At 34.9% G+C, this 24,019-nt stretch overlaps 2 protein-coding genes across 3 annotated transcripts; one reads left to right on the top strand and one right to left on the bottom strand.

Moving 5' to 3' along the window:
• Positions 1–1,259: 1,259 nt before the first annotated feature.
• Positions 1,260–2,852, bottom strand: LOC142974615 (oxidoreductase-like domain-containing protein 1). Its single transcript, XM_076117055.1, has 3 exons — positions 2,696–2,852; positions 2,461–2,589; positions 1,260–2,082 (listed from the first exon to the last, which is right to left on the bottom strand). The coding sequence occupies exons 1-3, from the start codon at positions 2,699–2,701 to the stop codon at positions 1,882–1,884; spliced, it is 336 nt and encodes a 111-aa protein (XP_075973170.1). The 5' UTR covers positions 2,702–2,852; the 3' UTR covers positions 1,260–1,881.
• A 591-nt stretch (positions 2,853–3,443) lies between these two features.
• Positions 3,444–23,716, top strand: RhoGDI (rho GDP-dissociation inhibitor). 2 transcript variants are annotated; one of them, XM_076117067.1, is made up of 5 exons: positions 3,444–3,580; positions 6,834–7,030; positions 11,406–11,515; positions 15,172–15,286; positions 19,000–23,716. In XM_076117067.1, exons 2-5 carry the CDS (start codon positions 6,841–6,843, stop codon positions 19,197–19,199), a joined length of 615 nt encoding a protein of 204 aa, XP_075973182.1. In that variant the 5' UTR covers positions 3,444–3,580; positions 6,834–6,840; the 3' UTR covers positions 19,200–23,716. The 2 variants fall into 2 exon arrangements, with proteins under 2 accessions (XP_075973182.1, XP_075973181.1); XM_076117066.1 differs by having other exon boundaries at positions 3,497–3,684.
• Positions 23,717–24,019: the final 303 nt, after the last annotated feature.

Raw genomic sequence — 24,019 nt, 5'->3', positions numbered from 1 at the left:
GTTTGCAGCGTGGTGTAACTCGTGTATAGTTATATTTTCTACATTCCAGTGTTTTGTAAATCACATAACCGAATGGGAAGTCTGATTCTAATAAAACAAAAATATTCTACTCGTAACCGTACGTCGTACTTACCTACAAACACTTACTTAAAGTGTTTTATTTGGATAAGAATGTACCGAAGTGTATTTTTATTGATAAAATATCTATGTCTACCTCTTTAAAAATGTGGATTTTTGTTAGGCATTTAATTGACAATCTTTTTATTTTATTGTAGAGTTACCCAGAAAAAGTGAAATATATTCCTCAGTCAGAAGTCGAAACTCAATGCGACGATGATGACGTGTTTTATGAGAATTCATAAACTTATGACGATTGGAAACCAGAAGTGAATGAGGATAGTGAAATATAATTATAATCAATAATAAAATGTGTCTCGACAACTTGGTTTACAACCTCTGAAGTTTGCTAATTTACGAAATTACTTGAAACGAACACTGTAGGCATGATATTGGTGACAAATAAAGACACTTTTATTTACGGGACTCTTTTGACAAATGTCGTTTTAGCCGAGTTTTTTATATTTTAGTTTTGTATCCTCTCGGGCACCATACGCCATACGCAATAGATTGACATGGTGCCTGTGCGGCATCATCCGCACGGAAACGGTTAAGACGTTAGTGATCTTGCAGGCTTATGCAGCTGATATCGAGCTGTTTGATACAGATGCTATAGTTTGGAAAAAACACAGAAGTATTCATTGTAATCTAGATAAATCGTTGATGCCAAGGCTCTCTACTAAGTTGTCGTAGAATATAGAGTTAAGTAACATTTTACAGGAATGTATTACCTACATATTGAGTGAGTTAGGTCGTCCGATAGTGCCTGGGTATGCGATAATATGAATTGCGGGATAGGGATTTGGGGTACGATTGATGATGATTAAGTAAGTAATTATAAAAAGAAAAAAATACGTAGTTAGAGAATTGTAAGGCCTGGGATATTTAGAGGAGAATCTACAATTATTTGCTTAGCGCTTGTAGTGGGCATCATATAAATTATTTTCGCTTTATTAATATTCTCTTTAGACCCCTGTCTCATGGATGCTCAGTAAGTGGTAATTAACACCTCTAATAAATACCATTTTCTTTGGCGAAATACGCGTAATAATTGAAAAGAAAATTTTAAAACTAGATCTCAAGTCGACATAAGGGTAGGTACATACTAATTACTAAGAAACAATTAAAAGCTACAATTTTATAATGACAAAATAAAATATATTTTTCAAAATATACAAACAATCTTGACTAGGTTTAACATCTGATAAATCACATTATTAAAGCCTCCTTCACTTTAAACTTAGACCTAATTAACTTAGCTGATTTAAAGTTAGTTAACAGGTTGATCCTCTCAAAACTTGAAATTTAATTGTATTTTGTAAACAAAGGGTTAGATAATTATATTGTAGTTATTTAATGTTTAGTTAATTTATTAATCATATAATTGGATAAACAATAGGCCTAAATACTAACAGAAAGCAGGTGGCTATGGTCTGATCACATTTACAAATTGAAATTTGGAGCTTGTTATTGAATCAATTTAGTAGCAATTTGTTGGGAATTTGTTTCTTCATTATGGATGGATATCATAGCAATGATCTTAGAAACTAGGATACCCTTACAAACTACTGCAAGTTATTTTTAATAATAGTTCTCTATTGTGCTTTAAACCAATAATATTTGGAATTTATATTTGGTTAATTGGCTATATCTCTAACTTTTTACAATAACAAACATAATATACAAATTGGCTAAAGCTTTAGCTAAACTGTACACTATTTACAAACTTATCTACCTAAAACTATTAGAACTTTATCATGAATTTCATTTTCTAAGTCCTCTTAATCTTAGTTCCATTTCTAAGTAAGCCTTCATTGAAGGATCTTCAACCATCTTGAGGATCTTCTCACTGATCTCGGGCCCAACATCCTGCATCTTAGCTGATAAAGCTTCAGCCCATACAATGAAGACACAGTTAGAACAACCAGACTGGCAGCAAGCTGTTGGTGGACTGTCTATGGATGCCTGAAAAAAAATAACTGTTCATAAATGGAACGAAGTTTTAACAGACCCATCCATACTTAATAATACTTAATATTTAACCCATTTATGTCCCACTGTTGGGCAAGGGTCTCTTCCCATAATGAGGGATGTGTTTGGCCTTGAGTCCACCATGCTGGCTAATTGCAGGTTGGAGACTTTGCATGCTTTCAAGAACTGTTCTAAGGAACTCTCAAGTATGCAAGGTGGCATCACAATGTTCTCCTTTGCACTTCAGAACAAGTGAGAAAATATTCGTTTTTTTGTTTCATAACTGCAGGTGCAATTTATGATAATTATTTCATCCTCCATCAATATAAGTATGCAAAAGTAAATAACGTTTCAAAGTTGAATGTTACTTACATCATTCTTAATTCTCTCCAATTCCCGCTCTTTTTCTTCCTCTGCTGCTGTAAGGGACGAATTTGTACATGTTCTTACGGGATACCTATGGTTTCTCATTAGAGAATGATGTTTTATTATTTTTAGGATCTGCAATTGAAGGAAATACAAACAAATTATTAATTTTTAAAAGTATTTATAGTAATCTGCTATGTTATACCGATTTACTAACGATTTTTATACTTCGTGTACTTACAAACATTGTGGTGAGGGTTGTGGATTTTTATCTTATTTGTGTGAAATACATTTTCTTATTTTCGTACTTCTTGTTATGAAACAACTAAATAACACATGATAAGGTTAAGTTTATGTCAAAAAATGTCTAATGTAATTTTTCATAGACAACATTTCATAATTATTGACAGATAGAAATATAGTTGAATTTGGCACAGAGCAATTGCAATTCTACAATATCATGCGATAGTGGATATTCGACGATCATCTTGGTCGATTATTAATAATAATTTAAACTGGTCAAATGCTTCCAATTTCCTAATTAATGGAGAATCCGTTAACCAACATTGCCTCTTGCACGATTTTTATACTGAAGCTACAATTAAAGCCTGTATTAAAAAAGATTATTGATTGTAATTTACCTACTTAATGCATTTATCATCGGTCTTCTACATTGTACGTAAGATAGGTAGGTACCTACCTAACAATAATGTTTAAAAGTTTAAAACACACTATGTCAAAAAATTGCTTATTACTTTATAAAGAAAAAAAATATCCCAAAAAAATTACGAGTTTCTTTTAAAAATAAATTTTGGTAATAGCGTAGTAAAACGGTGATTTCGTTTTTTCGGTAATATCATCAACCGGAAGTTCTGAGATGTTCATTTTTATGGCAACATTGAGCAATATTTCCAGTTTTGCTGGATTATGCTATCTCTTACTCAAACATGAGAACTATACGAAATTCTCATTAGTCTGAAAGAGACAAATATATGTGACATGTCAGAGTTGCAGATGTCGTTCAGCCATTTCGAAGCATATATAATAATTTTGAGAGTTCGATGACCGCCCGGAAGCGTTTTGTCCGTCATTTTTGATCTATAGATTTTACAAATCGCTAAATTTCGTAAGTTGTTTATCTTTATTTGGTGCTCCTTAGTGATTTTAACTATTGTGCTACTAAAACAGCTATCGATTTGGTTTTGTTCGACAGTCATATTGCATTAAAACGTAAGTTATACTAATCTTAATTCTTATGTCGTGATAAGACTGCATTCGAAGCTCTATTAGGTTGCAATGACGAAGCCGCTAAATTCTGTTATTGTAGGATGTAGGGGCCGACTATATGTCGCGATGGTAATATATTTTAGTACCGATTTAGTTTAATTCATTGCCTGTTTGTCAAGTTAGATTATGATTTTTTTTGGGCGGTTCCAGAATAAGACTAATATTCCCACACAGATCCTGTAAATCGCTACCAGTTAGTTTGCGTTATCTTTACGCATATCAGGGAATCCGGTTTGCAGGAGATAGTGATTTGAAATTTCGTATTTATTATAGTTCGTTCTTGACTATAGTATAGGTTATGGTTATGATTCATGGATTCTATGCAGTGGTGACATGACGGCTGAATGCATAGTTTCCAGTGCTTCGATTTACGAAGTGTCTTAAAAAAATTGTAACTGAATGATACATTTTATATTCCAATTTCTATACAAATTTCAAATTGACTAGATTATATAAAGAAAAACATTAAGAAAAATGGTAAAAAAGTCTTATTAGATGCTTGTGTGAAGACTACTCATTCTTATTGGTCAAACAACATTATTCGCAAGTTAAGTTTAACAAACATTACTAAAGGTAGTAAAGGGATGGAAAACAAATCACTTGTCTTAAGTAGTGAAAAGATTATAGCACTATCAGCAATATGTTAACAGATATCTTATCTGCTATCTTAAGATTGTAAACATTAGTAAATACACCAGTTTTATCATTCTAGACCTATTTCAATCTAGAACTTTAAATTACCCAGCCTATTAAGAACTTCTATTCTACTTAAGTTTCTTGCACATTTTTTTAACGATATCTGTCCCACTGCTGGGCAACGGTCTGTTCCCCTAAGAGGCCTTGAGTCCACTACGCTGGCCAAGTGTGGGTTTGGGACTTTGCATGCCCTCAAGACGTGTGTTAAACAAGTTTAAGACATGCAAGGTATCATCACACTGTTTTTCAACCAATTCAAGAATAAATATGCCATTCTTTTCACTACTACTGTTTCTGAATGTTTTTCGTCTACAATAGAGTATGTAGGTACTAATTACCTAAATACTAACACAACATGACTTGTGGTCTTATGGGAAATCCAGAGACAATTTTAACACTATTTTCCTTCTTAGGAAAGGTTAACAGTATTCTTTCATTACAAGTACACATTAGCAGTGTACAATTTCATAATATAACCTCTGCAAATAAAATAAGAGGAGAGATTTTTAGAACCAAGTTCTTGAGTGACTAATAATGCTAAGACAGGATTTTTATCTTTTACTCAGCACTCAATACATCGTAACAGTTAAAAAAACAAACATAGGTTAGGTTAGGTTTCCTGGGCTTTTTCCGCACTTAGCCTCTTAAATGGGCCTTTGTGCGTGTATCTACCCTCTCTCATTGTTGCGTTGATTCACCCTCACTCCAGCCATCCTAGTTCTTCCCAGAACTTCAGTAGCTTTTTCAAGTTGCTGCAGGCTTCCTGGAGTGTTGTTGTCAATATTTTTGTTCGCGCTCGTTGGTCCGCCACGCTGTTGCATTCCACGAGTACATGTTGTGGTGTTTCCTCTGCCTCCATGCATCCTCTGCACAGAGGGCTGTCCGTCACGCCTATTGTACATAGATGTTTGTTTAGGGGACAATGGCCGGTTAGGATTCCTATTACCTTGCGTATTTTGTCCCTTTTTAGACTGATAAGGTTGCGGGCAAGATTCTTAGGTGCCACCGGAACTGCAGCCTTAGTTTGCCTGCAACCTTTGCTGTTGTTCCATTCTTTTAGGTGTTTCGCTTCGGTGTTTCTGTTCAGCCAAGATTTAATTTGTGCTTGGGGGATAGGCAGTAGTGGTTCCGGTCCAAGTACTGTTCCATTTGATCCCCTTTTAGCTAGTTCATCAGCTGCATCGTTTCCCATTGAATTGCTGTGCCCTTTGATCCATTGCAGGGTAACTGTGTTCGTACGTGCAATAGCCTGGAGCGCATTATGGCATTCCAGAACAAGGGCAGATGTTATAACGTTATTTTGTAAGGCTTGTAGCATGGATGCACTGTCCGAGACAATTTTTATTTTAAAGTCTCTGACATCTCTGGCTGCGACTGCTTGTGCTGCCTTAGTGATTCCTATACATTCTGCTTGGAAGATTGTATTTAGTTTGTCTAGGGTGGCTGATATTTTGATATTTAGATCGTTCGAGAAGACGCCGGCTCCTGTACCAAATGCGGTTTTGGATCCGTCAGTGCATATCCTAACTTCGTTGATGCCAGAGTCATCTTTAGATTCCTCTTTGAGTTGGATATTGTATCTTCTGTCAAAAACGTGGTGACATGGCGTTTTATCTGTAGGTGCATCGAGAAGTGGTATTTCCTTCAAGATACATTGCAGAATTTTGGTGTGTGTTGTTTCTGGGTTCTGCTGCCATAGCCCGTTTGCTTTTAGTCTTAAGGCAGCCGCTTGTGCCTCCTCCTGTATAACCAAATCTAAGGGCCTGAGGTTTAGGAGGTACTCAAGTGCATTTGATGGAGTGGTTTTCATGCATCCAGTGGTGGCTACACATGCTAGGCGTTGTGTGCTCTGGAGTTTTGTTTTTACCGTTGTCAGTTGTGTTCTGGGCCACCATACAACTGCTCCGTAGGTGATAGAAGGTCTGATAACTGATGTGTATAGCCAGAGTGTTATGTTTGGGTTGAGACCCCATTTGTTACCAACCATTCTTCTACACTGGCCGAACGCTATGCAGGCCTTCCTAGTTTTTGCTTCAATATGACTCGCCCAATTCAACTTGTTGTCAAGAACCATGCCCAGATATTTCACTTGAGTTGACAGGGTGAGTTTGGTGTTAAATAGTTTTGGTAGTTCGAGGTCCGGTAACTTCCTTTTGTTGGTGAAAAGGATAAGTTCTGTTTTTTTGGGGTTTACTGATAGTTGGTGTTCTTCACACCAGTTTTCTATAATCTGAAAAGCTGAGCGCATTATTTTGCATAGTACGTTTTCAGCTGTCCCATTTATCAGTATTGCTAGGTCATCTGCATATCCAATAGTAGTGTAGTGTAGTGTAAAAAACAAACATACAAGACACAATCAAATTACTCCAGTTTTTACAAAAGTTGTTCATTTTTAGCACAACAATGTCCGGTGAACCTGAAGTAACCCGTACCCCTGAGGAGGAGGGAGAGGAGGAAGAAATCAAGTCTTCGTACCGACCACCCCCAGAGAAGACTATTGACGAGATCCTCGCTGCGGATCAGGAGGACGAGTCACTAAGGAAGTACAAGGAAGCATTGCTCGGTGAAGCTCAGGCTGGTGCTGTTATTGTTGGTAAGCATACATAGTATTCATAATTCTATATGACTCTATTAATACATGCATTTGCATGAAATAATTGTTGAATACTAATCTTAAAAGTTAAAACAAGGTGCTTTCTTTTCTGATCAGATAGTTTTTAAGATAAGTGGTTGTATTTATTTTTATTTAACTAGATACACATACATTCTAAACCCATATATGCTCAGAACTTTGTTATCACGGATTTTTGGACTTTTGTACATATGTTTAATGTGTTAATTTCTACATTTTGTAACTGAGTGCATAATTTTGGCCGTTATCGACCCTATGGGAAGATATGGTTTAAAAGCTAGGTAGGCATACTTGAAGTTATAAGCAGAGTTGTATACTACACCAATGTTAGTTATGTGTAATAGGATGCACAATGGACAAATTGAGAATACCTTTAGTAAAAGTATTTCCAAATTAGTTTATTTCATTAGAGGTTATTCAAGTTGAATTCATACTTCACTCATTGTATTCATATATCATGAATACAATGAGCTATGAGCCTACACTACACTACACCTGATTCAGTGTCTAAATCAGTCTTAATTAACTCCTAATAAGTTATTCATTTATGATTAATCAATTTGTTGACAAACTATGACCATTTAGGTAAATAATTTTGCCAAGTAACAGGAACAGTACTATAAATAAACTGCCTAAATCACTTAGATATGCATGATGCAGTAAATTGTTGTAATTGCAATCACTTTACAGTTGTGATGTTTCTAATTGGATTTTACCTTGAACAGCAACCTTTCAAACATTGTTTTCCTTCATTGAGGCAAACAATCAATGTTGTCAATTTATATCAATGTAATGAAGACCTGTAGTTAAGTAAAACTGATCAGGTGTAGATCTTCCGATAAAAATAATGGCAAATGAAGTCTTGATTGTTGTATAGAACAACAAAAATACATTTCATCTTACAACTATCACGGTTTATTAACACAGCCTAACAGACAGATGGATAACAGAGTTTTTGTAACAAGATCTCGTTTTAACCATTTAAATACAGAACCCTATAAACTTTAGCCAAGAGCTACTTTTGCCGATTTTCGTCACTTAACAATATTAATACAAAATAATAATGACCCAAAAAGAGAAAAACATCTTTAGGTACAAAACCCTAAAAACCTTAGCCAAAAGGTTTTTCTTGCCGATTCTCCTCACTTAGCTATATTTAAATACTAGGTATACAGATTCAAATTCTCAGTAAAAAGCATTTTATAACAAAAACAGATAAACATGTTTAACTAATCCTTTACGTAATGATTAATTAACAGATAACAGTGCAAAAAGAAATAACAGCTAACTAAATTAAAAGACTGAACATAATCACTTGTGTCTTATCTAGACCTTATCAGATTAATCTCGTTATCGCAACACTTTCTCGAATGTACCATCAATTTCATATCAATGAGTATTATCTTATCAATTGCGCATTTTCACATGAGTACTTGGTGGGCACTTCTTGGCATTTGAAGGCGGCAAAAACAGCTTTTATTAGGTACAAGTATGGTAAAACTGTTACAAATTCCTTTGGTGAATTACGTACTAAATGGCCGACTAGGTACTGGTATGTCATACTAGGGTCCAGCCGGCCAATTACAACGGTCGATTGCAATTTCTGTAGTTGGGAAAACGGCACTGTTCTATTACATTGGAAAACTGCATTGGGTCCCTTCCTTTCATGTGTGTGGCCGACAGCAAAGTTATCATGTGTACTGTTGTTTTATAAATTTGCAGCAAATATTTGTTCGACTTATGTTTGTCAATGTTTTAAACAGACCACGGACAGAGCCTGTGCTCTTCAAAAATATTTTTGAATTTGCAAAAAAGAAAGTTCTAATCCCGAAATTTGTTGTCGCTCTTCCATTCAAAACATTAAAATGACAGTAAGCGAGTGTAAGAGTGTAAAACATCGTCATACATAATAATATCAGAATGTAACTAATCTACTTCGCTCTCCTACCTTCCCCTCCTTGCAAAGAAGGTCCTAGTGAACAAAATAGTTTGCCCCAATAACCTACTTGTCTTTAATCACCGTCCCCCGTTAGTTTTACCCCTTTACCTATATCGCGGTCACTTGCCAATCTGTCACGGTTCAGTTGTGTTACATTACGCGAATGTTCGACCTCCGACGCTTAGGACATTGACATATCAGGCTAATAATTCGCTGCAGAATTTATGCTAATAAATTCAAGCGCGAGATAGGACATTGATACTCATACGATGATTTGGTGACCGATCTTGGTGATTTGCCTAGGAATTAATTTTGATAAAGATCAATTGAAGGAAAAGTATATAGCTAGAATTCGAACAGATACAATAACGAGTACTGAGTCCTAGTGATGAAAAACCGCCTTAACCACAAAGGTGCTTAACCATAAATACTTATTGCTAATGTTTGATAGCTTATTAATAAAGTCAGGTAACTGCTAGATGAGTGACACGAAATGTATATGTAACTGCCAGATTTTCATCTGCCAACCAATTTGATACTAACTCAAAAGTTAACAGATTAGCTTCACTAAACTGGGGCTTTATAGAAACGTGAATTTACTAGACTTTGATTTGTTCGAAGTTGCAAACTATTACCTGAAACTTTGCCCAATGCAATCGACACCTTCCCTATTCACCGTCGTCTAAAGTTAGTGAATTTTAATGGTTTCTCAATAACCGTAACGTCATAATACGTCCAGCTAAAGATACTTTAACCGTTTCTTAAATGTGTTTTTCATTGACGAGATTTTCATAGCAGTTCTTATTTACCCGATCTAACCAGAGGAAAGGTTTTTAAATTACATTAATGTAATGTAATTACCAGTACTATATAGAAAAGGAACGTGCTTATTCCCTACTCGGCACTGTTTTTTTTATAAATACCAAGTTCCAACTACGCTTTAGTATATTATTATAGTGACCATAAGTCCCGATTTCAGACTATCGGTCTCGCCGTCACCAGCTAGAACAAATATGTTCTGCTTTTAAGAGAAGAAGCATACGGTCGAAGCTAATAATACAAGTCCTAGTTAACAACCTAATATAGATATATTGCTTACCTATAAAAGTGGTAATGATTAAAAAAGTACATCAACATCTCAAATTAGTTACTCTGATTATACTTTAAAATCAATAAACAAAAATTTGATCGTATGCAGCATAATGTCAAGGCATGATGCCTTCACGCTCGGCCTTGGTTGGAGACAATATGCACGCTATTGTGCCTCTAATGGACGTGCAATCGATACGTATTATTATAATATTGATGCCGTACAAGTGCCGGAAGTCAAGTACGCTCTGTCAATCGTATTACAATGACTTGTTTTACTGAAAAATGGGTTTTTGAGTTGATTTTTCCTCGTTATTCTTCAGCTACACTTATTTATATTGATTTGAAGTCGTATTTTTAAACATATTTTACGTTGGCATAGTAAACTGCTATGATAAGCCTGCTATGGAAAGAAATTTTAATTGCGTTGGTGTGATTAGACAAATAAAGTTCCCTGATTGGTTTCGTGATGGAAACTAACGATTTCCATCACGAATTGTTAGTTCTTGAAGGAATGTAGAAGCCCGAATTCGCTTATGGCTAGCGGACTCAAATAATATTATCACACTCACCCTGTAAGTGTAAAGAGACCTTTGATTAAAATCGGTAACTAACCAATTAAATTCAATTTCATTCATCGAACCACTTCTTCTCAATCAATTCAATCAATCAATCACAAAAAGACCGAAGAAAACCTCTCCCCTTTTCCAAAAAGAATACTCCACACATTTTGATCGTTAGCCAACGTATAGTCCAGAGTGACAAATATCTTTCCTCAGCCAAAACTCGCCTGCAACGTGCATACTACTGTAACTAACGCCTGACCGATTGCTCTGGCATTTGATAGCAGGTGTACTAATTAAGAGGTGATTAACACTCTTATGTAAGATCGTATTGAGATATTGTATTGTTGTTTTATATGGCCTTTTGTGGCCAAGTTTGGTATTGATGGGCTGGAGAACTCGTGATGTTTTGTAGATATAGAAAATCTACCTATAGTAGCGCGTAGTACAGTAGGGATCAAAATTTTGTTCTTGCCACTAGCGTCATGGAACAGCCCAGAGATTTCTAAGGGATGCAAAAATAATTGCCATGTAAAACTGGAACCCCCTTTATTCTACCTTATTATTTCATTTTCGTACGCTAGTATTAATGTGTGGGTACTTATAAAAGTCAATTTTATGAAAGGAAATGCTTCGGTCGGTTTGAGGTACAGATTTCATATGAATCATTCTTTACATGTCAATCTACATCCCTCAGAAATTTCTGTAAGTCCAAGTCCAAGCTAATTGTATTATTTTTCTGCAGATCCAAATGACCAGCGCAAGGTGATCGTGAAGAAGTTGGCGTTGTGCGTCACTGGACGTGATGATGTCGAGCTGGACCTCAGTGGGGACCTCACCGACCTTAAAAAACAGGTAACTGGAAGATAGAAAATATTTACTATTTATTTAGACGCACTACAGGCAGTTGATTATTCAAATCACTGAATAACACGGCCGCCTTTTCCATTGATCTCAAAAAAATTATTTTATTAAAATGGTGGAAACTTACCATGTCTGTGAGAATAACAGATTTCTTCTTTAGATTGTTTTTTCCTACGCTCACCTCAGTTGCGTACATCGGACTAGTGTACAAATAAATGCAGTCCTCCTATGTTCTATAGAATACTGCATAGGCACACTGACGTTCGCGTAAACGTATTTTTTGTACTTAATACCGGTCTGCTTGGCATTCGAACCCTTTCTCATTCTGAAAAGTTTTTTCAACCCTTTATCGTCCCACTGCTGGGTTAGAGTCTCCTTCTAAACTAAGGAAAGGCTAAGCCCTCAGTCCACCATGCGGGCTAAGTGCGGAATTAGAATAATGCTATTTAGGAGAGTTTATACTATGAAAATAGCATACAATACTCATATAAATATAACATTCCCGTTTTTTTACATTACGATATTAATGTACACACATACGGTTTTGTTTTAACTCGATTTTCCTGTAACCACAATGTATTTTCTGTGTCCGTTATTGATAGCTGAGCAATGTGAATAGATACGTGTGTAAGGAAAATATGTATCACATGTATGCTTCATGCGTTTAACTGTTTATAGAATTGTTTCATTTCACATGTTTATTGTACTTCTGTACGAGAATTTCTGAGAGTATAATTTTGTATGAATTGAAGATTGTACTACTGATATTATAAAGATGAAAGTTTGTGAGGATGTATGTGTGTGTGTTTGTTTGTTTGTTGGTCTCACACTCAAACTACGGAACGGTATTTGATGATATTTGTTACACAGATAGTTTATATATATCTAATAGATTTATTTATCTGAAGGATATTTTAATGATAGTTTTCCAAGCGGTTGTTATTCATTGCTATAGGTAGATAATTACATGTTTTATTAATAAGTTTAACTAGCAAACTTTAGGCTTCTTATGCCCGGTTTCTGAGGCACATGTAGCGGTTTATCTATTCAAACTGTCATTTTTATATGAGCTTTAACGCTATTGAATATATAAACTAAACCTAAATGTTCCTGAGACACCGGGGGTTAGTCTTTTAGTTATCACGGAAAGCCTCGTAAAGGTGCCCCTTCTATAACCTAAAGATCAGAATTTATCTCCAAACTTAAATCAGTTGGTTTAAAACGTATTCCTCTACTGTCAGTGTCGAAATGACTGAACTAATTCATTTAGAAGTAAAACAAGCGTATAATAACTTGGTATGATTTATGTGGCTCACTCGCGCATATATCATGTCTGTCTGTCGTACTATATCAGTATGAATGTAGAGAGTGAGTGTGTTTGTGAGCGTGTTTGTGTGTTTGTGTGTGACATTTTGTAATAGAGCGGGTTTTAGGTGACGATAGAACTTTACAACTATACTTTTAAGTTTAGAGGGCTGTTTTGTTACCTTTCATGTCAGATTATAAGGTTTATATGTGGTGACTACTGTTCGCGGCTTCGTCTGAAAAGATGTCTTGCAAAAAGTGTCATGTGTTGATCCTGGCTATAAACAATTGGTGTGCCAATGTTCATTAGAATCCATTTAATGTTGCGTGAATGAGTAACGAATATCCATTCAAGATTTAGCGGCGTGGTACATTTCAGCTGCTAGGGAATTAGAATGATTGGCAGCCGACACGCCCATCTTATTTGATTAAATTAATTATCTCACTAAACTCTACACTCTAAACAAAGCCAAAGATACAATTAGTATCTTTGGTTTTGTTTAATTATACTAATTTCTTTTTTAATATATATTGTACTAATTAAGCTACTTAATTTAAAAAGAAAATTAGACATAACAGACACTAGACATCGTCTACATCTATGTGTTCTGAAAAACAGGCTCAATACAAGCCCATTACAGCTTTTCAGCGCTATACAAAACACAAAAATATAATATCTTTCACCCTTTCACCAATCATTTAGGTGACAGGTGCATCTAGTGGCATTTGACGTTTAGCGATTATCGCTAGTGTCGCTCGCTTGTCGCTGGCGTATCGCCAACTCACTGTATACAGGATGTTTTCGCTAACTCTCGAGAGTTTTGTACACTTTACATGTTATTTTGGACTTGTTTAGATTGTTCTGATTAATTGTTTGGATGACTTTTCTTTAATGGATTGAGATCTTTTTGATGATGTCTTTATTCTGATTTGCTTGTTTTTGTGTTAGATGTTGAAACAACGCTTCCTGGATTCTTATTTGTTCCTAAATTGATTATTTGGTCCATGTATAAATAAATAAAATTAATAAATATCATTGGTCAAGTCACACACGGTCATCTGATTCCAAACTACGCAGAGCTTGTACTATAAACAATAATACTTCTAAATACATACTTATATAGATAAATTAACAACCAGGCTCAGAACAAACACTGGTGATCATCACACAAATATTTGTCCCGGGTGGGATTCGAACCCGCCACACGCGGCGGTACGGTTATTGCGGCGAGAACCACTTAACCACTGCGCCAAACGTGCTGTTAGCTTATGTATAGATCTATTCTTACTCATACTCATAGAGAAACATTGTCTGTCATTTCATGAACTCTGTACTTGTAAACTTAAACTCTAGTTGGCTCTTGAAACAGTGAAAATCGGAAAAGGAAATAAATTATGCGTCTCACGTTTGAGTTAAAGTGACAAAGTACATTATGGATATTTCGCTTTCATCGCTACATTTTCAGGGTGACTCACTACTTTTCGGTCAAATAAGTTAATTTATTCTTCTATTTTTTCAGAACGACTGGATGAGTCACTTTCATAGCGTGAATACAAATATAAAATAGAACATTACCTATTGTTGGTGACAATGTTATTAAAAATGTGTCAGTTTATACATATTTTTGACTCCATTTCATTCAAATTAAGCATCCCGCTGTTGTTATGATTTACGCGAGCGATAACTATAGTCTGGTAACCTACAAACTTGAATGGCAACGTTCAAGTGTTCCTACGCTACAAATACTGATTAAATATAGCACTGTGAATGAACCTATTACAAGACGAAAACTTGCGTAATATGTTCTAGTCAAATTAGCTCTGTATATCGCCCAATCATTGAAATTTGACGCATTCAACCAAGATTTTGGTTTGATGGAGGTCTCAAACTTTTTTAAGAGTACTTTGTAATTTTGGTGAAAGTCAGATGGTTTTGTGACAAGAAACACGCTGGGATCCTGTTTATTGATATTGCGGTTATGCTTACTATAGGAATCATTTAAATATTATTTTAAATGCTGTTTACCAAATAATCGAAATAAATCAAAATGAAATTCTTTTCTTTAAAGTTATAACTCCCGTACTAAGAATTGTTCTGGTGTAGCAGGTACTTTTACAAACATACAAACAACGAACACAAAGTATACAACCAAACGCGAAACAACTATCTGTGTATGTTACAAATAATTGTTCCGTGTGGGAATCGATCCACGAAGTCTCGAACCAATAATGGCAGCGAGGCGACCTTAACCACTGTGCTACGGAGGCAGTCAATTATTCAAGAAAAAACTACAACTAGAAACTACAACAGAAACTATCAATAAAAATTTAATTACTTCCAGGTGTTCGTGATCAAGGAGGGTGTGCAGTACAGGATAAGGATCGACTTCATCGTCCAGCGGGAGATCGTGCACGGACTCAAATACGTGCAGAAGACCTACCGGCTTGGAGTACCAGGTAAATACACACATTTATATTAGAAACCGTTACTCTAATGGCGGCTCTTATATTATTGTTACTTTAAGCAAATCTTTCAAGCCGGTTCCTAGATGATGAAGTACTCCATATTGGTTTCTTAAGTCGTCTTATTGTTATACTTTGTGTGCCGTTCACGACGGAAAGCGAAGTCCGTATTTGGTCAGCGTCTTGAACTTAACATTTAACCCTTGTAACCGAGTAAAAGAGAATTCTGTTTATGTCTCCAATATAAAATATCCAGGCTTACCCCTTCTCTTTAGGGACATGGAGTAAATACTTGCCCAGTAATGGAACAAAAATTGTTCATTAAAAAAACATGACTAGCGTTTGGACGCTTATAGCCGGTTGCGCTCAACTGTCGGTAAACGATCTATAGGTTAACTTATTAGAGACCACATGGTGGTATTTGAAGTGGGTGTTTCCGTACTTCACAAGGCACGCAATAAGTCGATGTTAGTATTGAAACAACAGTAGTTAAGGTTGACTTCTACCTTACAATACAATAAAAAACTGTAGAGTTTTTACCCATTTAGGGGTGATGATAGTTTTCGAAGATTCCTAGACTATAAATCTAAATTGTAATGCCATTTAACTATAATGTTGACGTACTATATTTTTCCACGCAAACTATTCCAGTGCCCGGTATGTATAAATATTCAAAGCGCATTGTCTTTGCATTCACGTGTTGTGTGTTAGCACTTCGCACTCATCGTTGGAGCATTTCATTTACGTGTAGAGGCCAAGCTTTATTCAAACGCATTTCGCTTCGAAACAGCCGTCATGTCGGACTTAAAGTTTGAAATGTGTTCATTAGTCTACTCCATTTTTTTATTATAACATTCAGTACTGTAAAAAAATAGTATTAATTAGATTTTTGTATTGATTTCATTGTCTCTATCATGATGAGTGTTTTGCCTTCAATTACGTCACTCAACAGCAAATACAATTGTTGCAATATATAAAGCACTATAACAAATTAATCGATTCGGCTAACGATTTCAAAATTTTTTCTCCGCGACTTCGTTTTGGCCTCTACATGTCAACATTGCATTCATTGTTGTATGGTGAATCACGGTACCGTTATCCTCGTGTATTCTTATCAATACGTCCTATTATTAAGGTTGTTATAGCTTCATTATCATGAATAGCGTTTCGTTAGTGTAAATAAATATGCTGCCACAACATGCCTCATTATAAACGGCGAAAACTATTTATCATATCGTCTTACTTTTTTCATACAGTTCATCTACAATATAAAAATCTCGCGTCACAGTTTTCGTTGCCATACTCCTCCGAAACGGCTTGACCGATTCTTATGAAATTTTGTGAGCATATTGAATAGGTCTGCGAATCGGCCAACATCTATTTTTTATACCCCTTAGTGACACTATTTTTTTTCTATTTATATGGAAAAACAACCTTTGCTGGGTCAGCTAGTAGTTTCATAAAATATTCCCACAATAATTGTGTATCTGTGCATTCACAAGGGATACGTCCTTGACGACATTCATGATTCGGAGATGACGTCTCTAAAAGACGTTCCCGTATCCGTTCGTTTTCACGATTCGTTTCACATTGCTACCGTAAAAACAAAATGGTTTGTAAAAAAACACGATCAGTCGTCGTGAACAAGCACTATATTTTAATTTTGATAGTGCAAATACTCCGTATTGCCTTGCGTGGAGGTCTCATTTCGCATCCCTCATTCCGAGAAAGTAACTCTTGGGAATATTGAAATGTATTGCTTGGCCTCAGTACGTTAAATCACAGGACTCAAATACATAGCATTCATTGTCCATGGAACATCGTGAGTCATATGTAAAATGTTTTGCATTATCCTCATCGATACGTCTCATTATTAAGCTTTTTGTAGCTTCATTATAATGTAGTGCGCTTCGGCTAGCTTCGGGATCAGTCGGGTCCATTCGGGATTTATTAACGATGGTTTACGAAAGTCATATTGTATGCTGGGATTGCAATGGCAGATTTTGGTTTGATTTTTGAATGGGTCTTTAGGATGCTTCTTTTGAGTTGAAAAGTCATCAGCTGCTAAGTGCTTTAAATCGTGCTGTGTTATAAGCTTATCTTCATGCTTGTTTATCACAGAATAACGCGTTCCTTTTCTAAGAATATACCATACAAATTGTCGGTCAAGTAAACGTTTTAATTCGAAACGTCTTATCATAAATATCTATAGTCAATTAACGCGTTAAAATAAAATTATTCAGGAACCTGTTGTAAATTGATTATATCATTGTAAAGTTAGTAATACAATGACACATGTCAAAACTATAATATATGCTTTACTCTCTAGAGAAATAATATAAATATGTTTTCACACCATATTAGCTGAACCATAATATTTATAACGGCAACGGGTACAATTTTTTTTTTAAAAACAACTCTACTGGTACATCATCTTTTTACGCCATATTTCATAAGCTAAGCAACCTTTTCTACGATTTCTCTGTAGATTACTTTTGTGTGTTCATATTCATACATCTCTTTAGTCCGTCATATTACATGCTTTTAAGCATCATCTATAGTGGCTTAGAGCCGTAGAATCTTCTCAACTAAATTGTTTATATCATTATGCTAGTTAATTTAGCAAGTAGCGATTCACTGCGAATTTGTCCTGAATAAGCCTTCTTGTAAAATACCAAATACTTTGACTATTATATTCGGTTTTGCCGCCTAGCTAGGCCGATTAATGCCGACCGAATATGTGTGTAGCAAGTAAAACACATTGTAATTGAGTTAAACTTTAAATAAAATTATACGTATTTTAATTTAAAATACATTTTCGTATTTGTGGTTTATTCGGTAACTGAGTCTCAATGATTGGTTACAGTTACCTAAAGGGGAAAAAATGTATTACATTTAATAAATGTATTAATAAAGTCCTTATGTATAGGAACAGGATAACTTTAAATTCTTATGTTTGTAATGCGTATAAATATTAATGTGTCAGGGTATAAGTTATTGTTACTTCCTTGACCTACTATATTAAGTATATATAGACGTTATTTTATTATTTAACTGAATATATGTAGGATCAGCGGACTAAAGAACATAATATTAAGTCAAAAAAATCTATATTTTTATTATTAGGTCTCTCGACTTCAAATAATTCAATACGCCATCTGACTAAAGCACTTAAGTCACTAAGAAATAAATTCCCAGCATACTAAGTGGTGTACCTTATCAGCCTCGCACAATTTGAAAATTCCAAGACGGAATAGAAAACGGTTTTGATTGTTCCTGTAAAGTTCGACTTTTTGACTTATGTTCTTTAGTCCGCCGACCCTAGATATAATAGTTCTAATTATCGTTGTATGCTATATTTGGCGAGAGTATAAGACGTTATGTGGGTATCAATTTTTAGTTGATGTTGTTGGATAGACTAAAGTTTATTAGTACTGTTCTTTAGCCGAAAGACGCAAGTGGCGAATTAGCAGTTTTAATTTTATGTTCGTAATACTTTTAATATTTGATACAGTGATTTATTTGTCTATTCTTTAGTCATCGTGTTATAACTCGGCTACCGGGGTGGTTTTTTAGTGGAACACCACATAACCCGGCATTTCTCCAGGAAATTCGGGCATCCAAAGGGATTTTTCCCCTGTTAATAAAAAATAGGTCTACCATTGTAATAATTAAATAACTAACTCGCTCCTTCTCTAACCTTTCAGTTGACAAAATGACCCACATGGTCGGCTCGTACCCTCCGAAGACCGAGATCCAGTCATACACCACACCGCCCGAAGACGCCCCCTCAGGCATGGTGGCCCGAGGGTCATATTCCGTGAACAGCCTCTTCACCGACGACGACAAAAACGTACATCTCCAATGGGAATGGTGTTTTGACATCAAAAAGGACTGGAAGGATTAAAAGCTTGGCTGTTTTATTATTATTTTACAAAAAAGACCGACTGGGTTGGCTTGGTTTTGAGTATACAGTGGAAATTTACTTGTAAATGTTATTTAACATGTTAAGTAACGTTGTGAGGCGTGTTATGTAACATGCTGATAAAAAATGGCGGTTTTTGAGATACAAATTATGTAGGTACTTTTTACATTTGGATGATGTCCGAAGTTTAGTACCGTGGTTTCATCTTTGTAAAACTAAATATACTATACGTATAATGGTGCAAATATATAACGATTCTAATATATTTATAAGTAATTATTTCACTGTACACTCACTATGGCTTTCTGTGCCATAAGACAGGCTTTAAAACTAAATTGTAGTGGTGTAAATAACTTTCCTAAGGTTCAGTTTTGCCACTGAATAAGTACAAGATAACTTATCAAAAGGATTTCTACGGTTGTATCGTGCTGTCACTTTATCCAGCAGATAGGTTATCTGAGACTTATTTATAGGTTGATAAGCTGGTCCTATTGTAGGTGGCGCTAGTGTGAAGTGAGTAACATCATAGTGAACCCGTATTTAAATTTTTGTATTAGAATTTAGATTAACATGCTTTTAAAGATCTCTATGCTAGTGCCATCTATTGAATAATAGGAAAGTTCCTAAAGAATTGTGCAATGAATAATTTGGTAAATGTAATAAACCATTTAAAACGAGAAATGGTAGGAATATTGATGATTGATGTGTCGATCTATGCCTTTACTTTGACAGTAGATCGATACTATCGAACTAATGTCAAACTTTAACATGGTATGCAAAATAAACTGAATACATGACAAAAATCCTTGGTGCAGTGATTAAAGTCACTATGCATGGAGATCATAGGCTCAATTCCGACGCAATAACTATGTGTGCAGTCTATAAAGGTTATCGGAATAAAATCTAGATACTTAAGCCGCCATTTTCTTTTCAAAAGATTCTAAATGTCTTATTATATTTGCCAATAAAATCTACATAACATCACAAGCCTATCGCAACGTGTACAGTGATAAACATAAGCCTCAAGCCGCACCCAGTCGCACGTGTCGATAATGGTGGCTGACTGATGATACCTATTGACAAATTAGCGTAAACGTTTCGTCAAATAAACGGACTGCCCTGGAAACTACAATAATATGCGGTATTATTTATATAGCAGTATGGAAATTGAAACAAACTTTACTTTCACATAATTTTTTTATTAGCTGACTGATCCTGATCGTATACAAATTTTTCTCCTATTTTAACTCTTTGTGGCGTTTTTGCAAAACACCTAGGTTTTATTCTATCCCAAATCTTCAAATATTTAATCTCCGGATCCACACAAAAAGATTCAATTAGCTACGATCGCGTTCGGCTTGGATCTCGCTCATAAAACGGTTTGTGGATACATGCCGCGCGTGATTCAATGTGCGTAGTTGAAGTGAGCTATCTATCCTGGTTTACGGATCATGCGATTGCCCATTCATGACGGAAAGCTTAGTGGATCCCACTTATGCACCTACTTAGGCAGGCAGACATTCGCATTTATAATATTCGGGATTCAAATGTTATAGAAATGCGGCAGTTATCTTTTTTTTGAGTCGGCTCTGAGCTCCTATCGTAAAGTTTTGAACGTTCGTCTGTAGTTTCCATACTGCTTGTATATTTATACTGCGTACAAAGATCCTATAAGCAATTTTTGTAATAAATCTAAGTACAACTGTGTAACTTTAATAGTAATTCGGTAATACGCTAGATTTTGTATTAAGTGTACAATAAAATCTGTCGAAGCAGATTCAGTGGTTTACGAGATGAGTAGTGACAAACACAACCAACAGCTTTTTGTAATAAAGATTCGCTCTTAAATGATAGTACTGGTTAGTAATTCTGCCTTAAAATGAGACTCAAAGCTTAAAATAGCTGTTTGTGTACCTAGATTTTAAAAACTAGCTTAGATAAGCGCCTTTGTGATTGAAATAAAGCAATAAATCGGAACTATAAGATACAAAACTTAGATGTCATGTCCCTTTCTATTTCCTTTGAAATGAAAGAGATAGCTATAGCCGTTGTCTAGTAAGTGTTGTTCTACGCGCAGTCCGCAAAGTATTTGACGAGGCCAAGTCATTAGTAATTACATATACATAAAAGAAAATATAATTATGTGATTGTATAATCGTGATTTTTCTATTATTTCCTATTGTATGTAATATTTCAATTTTCATGAATAAAGTTAGCTACCCAAGTGATATAAATCCAATAATTGTAAGCAGTTTTTAAAACACCCTCTATAATGTAAAAAAAAATATATCAACCTGTATTACTCTATGGTTATCATAGTAAGCCTTCTATTTCTATTTACTATGGTAACGGTCAAGGTATTTTGAATACAGTCTATTTATACATGTAGGTTTAATAACAATAAAAAATTGCAATTTTTCCAATAATTTTTCATATTACAAAATGGTGTAGCAATATTATTATTTAGAATTAATTAGCATTTAGTGGATATACAATGCATAGGGTTTGTTCTGCCCAAAGTAAAGTCAGTTCACTGTTTACCGTTCGGCACAATGCTTACGTCATCAGCATTCCTGAAAAGCATTTTCGGGCCAAGCTTATTATCTCGGGTCTTTAGTTACATAGATTTAGTTTTAACTCTGTTCTGATTTTATCAAAATTTAAATAGTATTTTTTAAGTATTGTGGATGAATAACAAACATATTCGCTAAGGCTTTCCGCGTATTATTATAACGACAGTGTTACCAAAACGGTATCAAAAAGTCCAGATTCCAAATTGTATTATGTATTTTTTATTTTAAATATAAACATTAAATTGTCTACGATGCATTTTATTTGTAAAATACAATAAATAGAATTACATTTGTCTATGATATTATTTTTTATTTGGCAACACTGGTTCATGTAAATCAGAATAGGGTTGCCAAAATACCTATAATAGAGAATAGATTTCAAGTTTATACTTTTTAAGTACCTTTTTATATTAAAGGTCACATTTTACAGGCAAACCAAGTATCAAAATATAGTATTATGAGAATAAGGGTATAAGTGCACCAATTCAAAGGAGAATCTATTTTTAATATTTCACATATAGCTTCTATTAGCAGTGCCAGTGAAATCGTGGCAATAATATATTTAATGTATGTACGGAAGCTGTTCCCAAGTAAATTAGATCTTAAGGCGTTTGGTATAAAGTACATTTTAAATTGACAGTTAAAAGGAATTGTGTAATTTTCGAGTGAAAACTAACGGAAGAATAGTTCCTATAATGTTGTTCGCTTGTCAAAAGCTAGCAATTTTATAGGTGTTTGTAATTTTATCAACGTGATTTGGTTTGTTTTTAAAGAATCCGACAGAAATATCTCTACGCCTGTAAGTGGTAGACACCGTAGCTTGTAAGGTTCTTTTAAAATATTTGCCCGATGTCATAGACCTGTATTTGAGAGTAATATGAGAAGATAAAAATAATTGTCGTTATCGTAAGCAAAGGTATGCATTTATAACGGTTGGTACAAAAAGTCGAGTCTGCAATTGATATGCTATTTTCTATTGTAAGGCAAGTCAATTTTATCTTGAAAACTTACATGTGTTTGGACATTAACTGAAACACTAATGGAAAGCAAGGAGAAATAAACATTAATAAATAATGGAAAATTTGGCGTATTTTGGTCGAAAAACAATTGAAAAGCCAGGGTGCGCAAGCGCATTCGATATCTACTTCATCAAATACAAGTCTTACATATGAAAGTTTGGGTCATTATTTTAAAAGTAACCATAAAAGTCGGATAACTAGTTCTAGCGTAGTAATACGAGCTAAAACTTCACAATAATATTGATTAGGCTTGTCGTATAAATGCGACATCGGTGTATTAGAAGGATCGGTAGCCGGCTGTAAACGGCGAGGTCTCAAACTTGAAACTAACAATATTCGCTAAAACTTGCGATTCGTGAACAATATATAAAATCGCTAATTACTAAACCGATGAAAATGAATGCCACTGACTAAAGTAGCAAAATACGGGATTTAAGTGTCGCCGTATCGTTTCGCCGTTCTAAGCGTTGCGTAATCGCATCGCAATTTACCGCGATAATCGCGATTTGAAGCGATACAAGTTTCGTGTTTGAGATCTAAAGAATTGAACAAAAATATTGCTTAAGCGTAAAAGATTAACGAGAAGGTGCTTCAGTGGCCGCACTGGTGCTCTTCCAAATATAATATAAGGCTTCCCTTTTATAAATTTTTAGAATTAATTATCCATATTATATCATACTTTGCATTTGTATCGGTCTGTATCCAGACCCAGTATTTGTAGTCTCATATTCCATTCTTATTTGATATACTTCCATTCTGGAATGCCAGACCAAATCTTGGGTCTACCCGTCTACGGTTTGTGCTATATTTTCTTAACGATTTATTAGTTATCGTAATATAATTTCAATAGATGTGTAAAATTCTAAGCAATGTAATAGTTTGGCCAAAAATAAAGCTTATTTATTCAGAGGTTTGTTTTATTTGATAAACCGTAATCACTGCGTACTATACCCTAAAGTACTATCTGTCGGTACAATAGAATAGCGAGAGTTTGACATGTAAAAAACGAATTCTTACAAAGCCCGCTAGGGGCGCTGATCAGTTTTAAAAACAACTCTGTCGACCTGATTTACCTTAAAGGTATAGTGAATTTAACAAAAAATACCTGATTAAATAAATAAGTCCCTGAAAATATGGAATTTGAAATAGCTTTTGGTTGAAATATGTTAAAGGTGCCGTTTATAAATGAGTGGTCATGGTGCCACAAACG

Source organism: Anticarsia gemmatalis, chromosome 8 (assembly GCF_050436995.1).
Source record: "Anticarsia gemmatalis isolate Benzon Research Colony breed Stoneville strain chromosome 8, ilAntGemm2 primary, whole genome shotgun sequence".
NCBI classification, from domain to species: domain Eukaryota; kingdom Metazoa; phylum Arthropoda; class Insecta; order Lepidoptera; family Erebidae; genus Anticarsia; species Anticarsia gemmatalis.
This window is presented reverse-complemented; position numbering and strand designations above follow the sequence as displayed.